The sequence below is a fragment of the Falco biarmicus genome, chromosome 5 (assembly GCF_023638135.1).
Source record: "Falco biarmicus isolate bFalBia1 chromosome 5, bFalBia1.pri, whole genome shotgun sequence".
In the NCBI taxonomy this organism is placed as follows: domain Eukaryota; kingdom Metazoa; phylum Chordata; class Aves; order Falconiformes; family Falconidae; genus Falco; species Falco biarmicus.
Window position 1 is genome coordinate 90,129,229 of NC_079292.1, and position 10,434 is coordinate 90,139,662.

Consider the following 10,434-nt stretch of genomic DNA (forward strand, 5'->3'; position numbering starts at 1 on the left):
AAAATGGTAATTCATTGGTCACCAAATACATATTTATTCAGCTACCAGAAAAAGCTTCATCCTGCTTCCCCATACAACAGTCTGTCTGAATTCTTCCAGCAGCTGAAACAGGACAGTGTAATCAGATATCTACCAAAGTAAAATTCATACAAGTTACCTTTCCAGTCTTTGTGCCAAGCAGCAGCACATTTTGCTTCCTGAAATGAAGCCTAATGATACCCACAGGCCAAAGCACAGGCAACGCCACTGTTTGTTGTACAGGACACACGTTCTATACCTCCTGCTGCTACTTAGCTGTAATACATATTTCAAACCCACAGTAAAGCTGTGTATCGTGTTGCCCTGGCAGTGTGCAAGCTGGTGGGACCTTACTGTCACACATGCAAGTGCTCTCATCTATTCAGGCAACATTCAGAACACACCCACTGGGATAACACGGCAGGAGCAATCAGGCAACCAGTATTTTTCACAAAGCTATCCTGATCTTAAGCAGAATTGAAGCCAAGGAGGACTTCATGTCCCAGCATGCAATGGTATTTTCTGCTCAACAAAAAGCTCAGGAGTACAAGTGGGGCCAGAATTTTGTCATATTGCATTGCTACTGAAAATCAGGCTAGCCTCAGACTCCTATTTCTGTCAGCAAATTAGGTGTGTCCCTAGAAGACTGCTGAAAAAAACCTACTAAAAAGTACCTGAGAGCTATTGCAGACATTTACTGTAAAATAACTAGGCTGCTTTAAGTCTATATCCTGTTTAAAACTAAAAAGTTCTGAATAACAGGCAGCAAGGATTTGATATTTTTTTAAATTTAATTCAACTAGTAATTTTTTAATTTTGTTTCAATTAAGAAAAGAAACAAGTATCACAACAGCACATTACAAATCCATTCCCAGCTGACACGTTGAGAAGGCTGCAGATTCTTCTCTAATCCACTTTCCTAAAAACTTCTTTAGCATCAGTGTCAAGAGGCTGAATAACATGAGGAATATCATCTCCTGTGTACCTGGATGTTCAAAACTGACACACGTTATATGCTAATTAGCAACACAAAATTGCTTTTAACTGAAAGAGAGCTCTGCCAGGCAGAGAATTTGAGTTTCACTCAACAATTTCCAAAGGCAACATGAGCTATCAGCAGGGGATTGACACCAACAAAAGGAACAATCCAAGCTTGAGATGGAATCCAGCCAGAACTGCAGTCATCTCCCAATAATTCATCTCAAAAGATAGAACACCCTGGTTATGAACTGGTCTAAATTTAGAATTAATTACAAGACAAGGGACAATCTTGCAGTCTCAGACAAGCTTGCTTTAGGTGACAAACTGGCATTTTCAGCTCATGCCCGTCTTTTGCAGCTTTTACAAAAATTTATCTCCAAATAGATGATTTGTCAATTTCTAACAGATTATTTTTAAACTCAAATTTAATTTAAAAATTAATTTCAAATAAGCATATAAAGAAAAAACCCCACACATTTTTACCCTAATTTCAGTTATGCTGTCATATTGGGGCACAAGGGAAACTGAGGGTTGCAGCAAATGCATTTTCAAATGGTGAAAGAAAAATGTCACACTTTGAGGTATCGGTGTTAAGGACACATGTTCAAATTAAAATCTTGTAATCACTTGGCTGATTATACTTGTATGACTCTTCTCAGGTACATTCATCTTAGAGAGCACAACAAAATGAGGGATAAAATGGAGGTACCAACCAAAGGGGTTTGGCGTATCTCTAACTTCTGAGAGATTATATCATTAAACAATACTTTTCAGTATACTGAATATGCTTCCATGGCACCTAGGCCAACATAAATATGGACACCGTGACCACACTCTCTGCCTTATGGCATACAGCTTGTATGGAGTGGTGACCTAGGATCAAACTAGCCCTATTTTAAAACAAAAAAATCCTAAACTAAGTAGCCATATATTGAAATAACTAACTGCATGATCACCAGTTCTCCTGCAAGGGAAGGGATGAAGATATACATTCAAGAATCAGGCTGGACTGTAGGATCCTCAATTCAAATCAACTTAAAACGCTGCACAACCATGGTCATCCACTCATCTTCCAGCCCACCAGCAGTCTAAAGCTTTCATGGTGATGCAGCCCCTACAGATCCAGGTGCAAATTTCTTATCCCATGATCTCCCACTGAAAAAAACTGCCAGACTTTATTCCCCTTATTCTCTCTTGTGTTTACTCTCCTGGTACACAATGCTGAAGAAAATTGACAGCAAATGCATATGGAACAGCAGTTTCATAGGTGGAGGTCTCAGAGCAGTTTGATACTCATCTAGTTTTCCAATTTTTATATTCTTAAAATAGTAACCAACCAGCTAGGTTACAGGCTAGAGCGAAGATGGGAGGAATTACTGTACAAAAGATAACCGGGTATGGCTTTATTGACTAGGGAAACAAAGTCAAGAACAAACTTCTGATTGGACTAGGAAAACAACGTCTCTCTTCAAGTACACACTGGAACATAAGGCTTCTTCAGGCTTTGTATCTCCTCCCAAATACTAAATGAATACTACCATTATCTAGTGGCCATCAGGGCCACAGTGACCCAGAAGCCTACGTTAAAAGGACAGAAGTCTTTTGAGCAAACTACAAGAGAGAAATGAATGTCACAGCCCTCCTAGTCACCCTGACTACCCAGAGGAGCTGTATGTATTCCTTCCTCTTATCTGGACCCAGATGAGTACTAAACACAATTCCTCCTCCTCCTCCTTGAGCCAAATGAAGATAAACCATGGATGCCACAGTCCCTGTTCAAAACATAAATATACATACATTCATTCTTGAACTCAAACATATCCCAGACCTTTAATTCAATTTCATTAATTAGAAGACATTTTCTAGCTATAGGAATCACTGCTTATTGCAGCTAATCACTGTCTGTGGATTGTCATCCACATCAGACAAACTAAAACCTGCAGCTTCTACCTACTCACCCCAGCCACTGAGCTACATAGAATAGTCCTGCCTGCCTTCCTAAATTCAAATCAGAGGTGCTCTGCAAGAAGAAAAATTGCTCAGTGTTCCTATATGGCATGTCTGTCACATACAGAACTGAGCAAAAAATAACAGTGTCCCATAATTTCACATGTACTCAGAGTATATGATATACCTCATCCCCATAACAGTCAACACAAGTAGTATTTTACCCAGTGAGTCCATTTTGTTTTCTTCTATGAGTCTATTGATTAGACCATTGGCTTTCTCAATGGTGCAGACAGCCACATCCAGGGCAGAGAAACGTCCAGCAGGAGACATGCTTCCCATATAGCCTTCAACTCTTACATCCACCTCCTGAAACAGGGCCTGTTTTCAAAAATACAGAATGTCATGCCAAGGTTACAGCTCTGAATTTTGACCAATGCCTGCTGGAATCACATAAAAACCTGCATCCTTAATGACAATTTCTAATACTTATAATGCCAACTAATCAGATTAAAGCCATAGCTCAGCCAGTTATTGCTACTTTTTTTTCCCCGCTGTCATTTTTTATTTCCAAAGCAGAGGCCACACAGTATACATTGCAGGACAAAGTGTACAGAACTAAGAGATGGAGACCTCGGTTTTGCATTAAAAAATTTACCATTAAAAAGGTTAGAGAACACACAGTGCAACAGTTTATAACACCAGTGGGTTATGTACAAAGAAGCCTTGCTCCTGAGAAATCCTGGGCAAAAGCCAAATTGTGAGACCCCAAACACAAAGATGTCACATCTCCCACTGAAATTCAAGAAATGACGACTTCTTTTCTTCCATGGCTTATTGCTGCAGTGCCAAAGCTTAGGCACATTACTCACTGCATTAACAAAAGGTACGAATGTTTGAACCAGGTGCACAGGATACCGTACGTCTTCAAGTGCAGCTACAGCCAAACCTTAGGCCAGGAGTAGTACAACACAGCATCGATGATCCTCCAGCATTGTAAGACTAAAGCAAAAGCATCTTCAATCACTGCAAAGTAGCTTCTGCACTCAGTTTACATCATTTCCTAGCAATGTGCAAGGTTAAGATACCATTTCAGTTTATTAACACCCAAAACATCTTAAAGGTCAGAAACTGTAACAAAAATGCCTGCTGGTTTTGTATTTGGTTTTAGTAACCGTTGTTTCTTCAACATATTAACTAACGGAAACGTTTGATATGAAAGTCTTTCAAGAAAAATATATTTTTATTTAAAAAGACTGTTCCCACAGTAATTTTGTTTTTAAATAGCTGGGGTGAGGAAGCCAAGACATAACAACATTCTGTCAGAACAAATTTTTAGCAAAGTCAAACTGAAATCAAAGTCACGAAATTCTGGTAGAACACCCAAAGGAAAGCTGAAACATCATTCTATCCTTTCATATAATGTTGATACCTTCCATTTGTATTTTTTCAGACACAATCTCTAACTGGAAAATTGTTTTAAAGTTTGTGGATTAGAAAATCTGTGAAGAAATGCAAGTAACAATGCTGTAAAAGTCAAAGCTGAAATAAAATATTTTAATGAACTCCTTAAATTTTTTCCAAGTTTCCCTTTTTGGCTAAAACTTTCATTTTTTTTTATCTCCAACTTAGATTGAGAGCAAATTTTAAACTATGTACAAATTCTTTCTGAAACAACTCTGCAAAATTTCTTTTCTAAAATCCATACAAAAACTTCTAACTGTTTAAAAAATGTGACCCAACAATTACAACTCATAAATTTACCCTCCTTGAATGTTACTTACCTGCAGATAACATTTTTTCTCCTTGGCGACAGAGACAAAGGGAAGGATGAGAAGAGCTTTCTTACGAGTCTCCAGGACTCGCTTTAAAATCAGCAGTTCTGCAACAAGAGTCTTTCCAGCACTGGTAGGAGCTGGCGGGGGGGGGGAAAAGCTCTTTGTTTTAAATTAATTTCTAAAGGTATAAAAAAAAAATATCAAGGAACAAGCATCATAAAGTTAGCATAGAAAGCAGTTACTGGAGAAATTGGGGCAGGACTCTTCAACAAATGCCCCTCTCCCACTGCCACAACCACATCTGCAGTTAACCCAATAAAGTGTCAAGAAGATGGCAAAGTATTTCTCTTCTAGCCTCTTTCATCACACTACCAAGGCATATTGCTCCAGAAGCAACAGCAGCTCAGAGATAAGCAAAGAGAAAAAAAAACCCAACCAAACAAAAAAATCCCACTAAAGTTTCTTGGTTGGACAGGAGAGCTCAGCCACTACCTTATTGACCTAACCCATAAATATATTAAACCCTCTGCTTGGTGAGCATTGCTGTTTGCCATCCATCATCCACAGAAAACTGTGGAGGAGATGCCACATACCAGGGAACAGCCATTACCTGGAAATCAGGCCCAAAGTCTCCTTGAACCAAGGAAATAAAGCTCAAATCCAAGCCTAAGAAAATCACCTGCCCCTCTTCTAAATTCTTCATCTGCCCAGTGCTGCTCTGGGACCTTCTTCCCATGGGGAGTAGACACTCAAGTTGTAATTTCCCACAGATTTCTAGTCCACCAGTCCTACTTTCCCTTCTGCGCTGCTCCCCCATGCCCCCTTCCCCAGGTGAAGAAAAAGAATAAAGAGACTGAAAAAATTAGATAATAAATAACATTTTCAAAAGTATTTGTATCTAACGCTGCTGTTATCATTCAGTTCCTGGTTCACACAGTCTGTAATAAAAAGAGTGAGTTATCACTGATCAACTCCTAATGTTCCAAAGGAACATTAACAGAGAAAACAGGGAAAAGTCTCTCCTCACACCTTGAATGGAGTCCATTCAAGCCAGGACTGAGGTACAGCAGAGGGACAGATCTTAATAGTGTCTCTCCAGAAAAAAAAGAGAATCTTGACCTTTTTATCCACCAGATCAGAATCCTTCAGCACCAATACGTTCTTGTAAATGGTACTGGGAAAGTTAGGGAGGACTGGTTTTGTCAGACGTTTGCATACCTGAGTAAACTAGGTTCTTCCCTTCCAGAACTTGTCCGAGCATTAAGCATTCTGCTTGCCATTCAAACATCTTCACTACTCCCAGACTGTGGTATTTCTCTAGAACTGCTTTGGGAAGACCCCAGCTTGCAAGGAGCAACTTGTCTGCTTGTTCTTCAGGAACATTTACCTGCTGATATTGCCCTTTGGGATGAGAAAATAAAAAAATAAAGAGATCACCTAAAGGTCAAACTTTTCTACAAGCTCCTGTATTATGAGAAAAGATAACAAGAAACTATCATCCCTATATTTTTCAATATCTCTTGTGTATGTTCCACCACTCTCCTTATCTCCTGACAGTTTTTGCAATTTTTTTCTCCTGTAAGATTTTCCACGTTCAAATCATTTATTCACCAAAGTCTTGCTCTGATATTTGCTTTTGAGACAAAGCAGCTATTACTAAATACATACTCAAACAGAGAGTTTCAGCACTGATTAATATAACAGCATTACAATGTATTTGCCATCTCATCCTTACCCATACAGCTTCCTTTTTAAATTACTGCTACAGAGACTTCAGTACTCCTCACAGATTATGGAACTATCCAGTCTTTTTTTCTTGCTTTATAGACGAATTTAAAAAACAACATAAATGAAACAAGCAGCTCAAGCTACTCCGTACAATGCATGTTACTTGAGTTTATCAATACTGATTAATATCTTCACCACACTGACAGCTCCTCTAGCTTAATTAAGTTCCTTGATGCTTTTTTCTTGTCTTTACAACCCTAAATAATTTTTTGCTGGCTACAGATATTGCCTCTCTTTTGTTCAAATCATTAAGAAAATTCAAATTTTTTGTCCGTTTCTTTGTCTGGGATGGAAAATAGGGGAGGCATTACTGTGGACCAGAAACCTACCACCCATGACTATACAGTTCCTGTAACAGCATTTTGTGAAACACTTTGCCAAACCAAGATGAAAAACAAGTAATTGTGTGTACTGACTCTACTCTACCCATTCTACTGGCACATTCAAAAAAACTCTAAAACAAATTTCCCTCCATTGTTTACAGCATAAGGGCAGGCTAGATCAGAAACACTAGCCTGCATAAGTAGCCAGTATTTTTATTCTCAACACACTAAAAATCTCAACTGTTTCCTGAGGTTAACCCCAACCTAGTTGTCACTAGTGCCTGATCGTTCTCCCACACACAAATATATAAAAAAAGCTGATAATAGCTTAGCTCTGAAAGCTTTTTTTTGCTTTGTATAACCAAAATAGAGTACAAATACTAAAGTCGTTGAGCACCATCAGGAGAGAACAGCAGTATGCCACAAAGCAGAACAGGCTTTCCAAGGGGAATTTAAAGGAGACCAGATTTGTCAAGCCTAAAATGTGACTGTGGAGGGCAGACCCTGGGGCTGGGTGCCAGGTGCCCACCCAAGCCCCTCCATCACTCCCCTCCTCAGCTGGGCAGGGGAGAGAAAATATAACAAAAGGCTCATGGGTCAAGATAAGGACAGGGAGAGATCACTCACAAATTACTGCCACGGGCAAAACAGACTCTACTTGGGGACATTAATTTATTACCAATCAAATCAGAGGAGGATAATGAGAAAATAAACCCAAAACTAAAAAGACCTTCCCCCCACCCCTCCCTTCTTTCTGGACTTAAATTTACTCCCCATATCTACCGCCTCTCCTCCCGCAGCACAGGGGGATGGGGAATGAGGGCTGTGGTCAGTTCATCACACATTGTTTCTGCCACTCGTTCCTCCTCAGCAGGAGGACTCCCCACATCCTCACACTCCTCCCCTGCTCCAGTGTGGGGTCTCTCCCATGGGAGACAATCCTCCATTGATTGCTCCAATGTGAGTCCTTCCCATGGGCTGCAGTTTGTCAGAAACTGCTCCAGTGTGGGTCCCTCCCATGCGGTACAGTCCTTCAGGCACAAACTGCTCCAGCATGGGTCCCCATGGGGTCACAAGCCCTGCCAGCAGCCTGGCTCCAGCCTGGGCTCCACTCCCCATGGGGCCACAGGTCCTGCCAGGAGCCTGCTCCAGCATGGGCTTCCCACAGGCTCACAGCCTCCTTCAGGCATCCCCCTGCTCTGGCGTGGGGTCCTCCACAGGCTGCAGGTGGGGATCTGCTCCACCATTAACCTCCACAGGCTGAGAGGGACAGCCTGCCTCACCGTGGTCTTCACCATAGGCTGCCGGGGAACCTCTGCTCCGGCTGCTGCAGCACCTCCTGCCCTGACCTCGGGGTCTGCAGGGCTGCTGCTCTCACACCTCTCTCCAGCTGCAGTTGCTGTTGTGCCGTTGTTTCCCCCCCACCCGCCCTTCTTAAATATGCTATCCTAGAGGCACTACCTCTGTCGCTGATGGGCTTGCCCTTGGCCAGTGGCAGGTCCATCTTGGAGCCGGTTGGTGTTGGTTCCATCAGATATGGGGGAAGCTTCTAGCAGCTTCTCACAGAAGCCACCCTTGCAGTCCCCCTGCTACCAAACTCTTGCCATGCAAACCCAATACAGTGACTAGTATAGCAGAATTAGAATTCAGAAACATAAAAAGAAAAAAACTGCGTGATTGGATCCCAAGCTTCTTTCCTAATATTAAAACCAATGAACTACATGTAAAAGATGGAATGAGTAAAGGATTACATGATTCTCTCTTTGAAGAGTATCTGTAGATTAGCACTGAACATGAGTTTGGAAACTTAGGCCTTAGGGGTTCTTAAAGATCTATGTACAGAAGTATACCACTCACACTGATGTCTTTTTTCCTACAGAAAAATGCTAAGAAATAGTCAAAATGAGGAAGATGCACATTGTTGGCAAAGAGCATGGGGCATTAGGTTTCTCTGAAAGAAAACCCTTGCAGAATGTGGGGCCAGCTGGACACAAGAATGCCACTTACTGCACTGTCTTTGAGCAGCTGTTCTGTGGTCATACATATGTCGCCTTGCTCAGCTCCATTTGTCAAAGCTGACAAAACTGTATCTTGCAGAACATTATCCCATCAGGGAGAAGATTTGACATGACTGGTGAAGAGGCTGAGAGATGTAAATGCATGTTTTAAAGAGTTACAGAAAAATTGCAAAAGAGAATAAGTTACAAGATGTTATATAAACATCTTGATTTTAGATGTTATATACATCTTCTGGTTGTATACATATTGATTTCTCTCTATTTAAACGCACAACCCAGTAAAATGTACTGCATCTAGAAGCATCACTTGCAGCAGTCCTGGCTGGCAGCAGGAACACTTTCTGTGACATCTTGCCACCAGGTGTTTATATAACACAAGATGTTTATATAGACCATCTTTTAGATATAAACAAGTCAAAAAAAACCACAAAAAACCCACCAACTACATTTCTCTGCATTTGCAGGTATCAGGGCACCAACCTGGACCACTTACAGCAATGCCTCTAGATACAACATGCTTTATCAGCTTACTGTGTTCTTTAATTAATTTAATAATAAGGTAAATCTCGCATCTTATACCGAAGACTACAGACCGTACCGATTGTTGTATCATGGTAGCACCTAGAGGCCGAGTGAAGAATAAAGCCCAGCGCTAAATGACACACAATGAAACGAGCCAACTTCGTGCACAGAACGTACATTTTCTTACCTCCCTCAACCGAGCCGTGAATAGGGCGGGAAGATCCCTCGATCCGCGCACTTTGCCGCTACCACCCCCCTTAGCAGCAGCACGTACCTCAGCTGCAGCCGCCGCCCTCAGGGGAGGAAGGCAGGGGCGAGGCACCGGCGCTCCCGCCCGAGGGCAGCGAGCCCTCCCCGGGGCCGAGCCCCCGTACCCCGGGCCGGGAGAGGCTCCGAGGGCCCCCGGCCCTTCCAGCACCGCCCCGGGCCCGCCTCAGCGCCATGTTACCTCAGGGGGCACCGGCTGCAGGCCAGCGCCGCTCCCCCCGCCCAGCACGTCCCGGCCCCCGGGCTGGCTGCGGGGCCCAGGGGAGGGCGCAGCCCCGCCCCCCCCCCCCCAAGCACGTCCGGGCCCCCGGGCTGGCTGCGGCTCCCCGGGGGAGGCCGCGTTGTCCTGCGCCGGTACCTGCCGAGCCGGTGCCAGGGCTGCCGCTGCCGCGCAGGGAGAGGTCGAGGCCGGGCGGGGGGCTGAGCACAGCCCGGCAGCGAGCGGCAGCGCCGAGCGGGACAGCCTTCCCCGTCCCGCGGGAGGCGGCCCGGCCGCCCGAGCTGCCGCCGCGGAGCCCCGAGGCTGCGGCGGGGCCGTTAGGGGCGACGCCGCCATCTTCCCGCCGCGCCATTCAAAGGCAGCACCGCCCCGCGCGGCCGGCGCGGGCTGTGAGGGGAGCGAGCGGCCCGGCCCGCGCCCAGCTCCCGCCCTGCGCTAACGCCGCTTCGGCGCGTGGCTAATTACTGAAACGGGGGTTTGTGCTAAACTCCGGGTCAGTGTTCGATGAATTGCTGAAATCGCATTTAGTGCCGAGCTCTGGGTTAGCGTTCAACGGATTGCTGAACCCGAAT

The 10,434-nt window shown here is 43.8% G+C and overlaps 1 protein-coding gene across 5 annotated transcripts in view; it reads right to left on the reverse strand.

Annotated features, from left to right (window-relative positions):
* Positions 1-10,225, reverse strand: part of POLQ (DNA polymerase theta) — a 57,913-nt gene extending 47,688 nt beyond the window's left edge. For 2 of the 5 annotated variants that reach the window (XM_056339633.1, XM_056339635.1), the window contains exons 1-4: positions 10,001-10,225; positions 5,943-6,125; positions 4,731-4,861; positions 3,171-3,327 (exon numbers count right to left, since the gene is read on the reverse strand). In XM_056339633.1, coding sequence (XP_056195608.1) covers positions 3,171-3,327; positions 4,731-4,861; positions 5,943-6,125; positions 10,001-10,214 — 685 coding nt within the window. In that variant the 5' untranslated portion in view covers positions 10,215-10,225. Of the gene's footprint in view, positions 1-3,170; positions 3,328-4,730; positions 4,862-5,942; positions 6,126-8,842; positions 8,979-10,000 lie in introns of those variants that run through there. The other 3 variants (XM_056339634.1, XM_056339636.1, XM_056339638.1) reach the window with 3 other exon arrangements.
* Between the last annotated feature and the right edge of the window lie 209 nt (positions 10,226-10,434).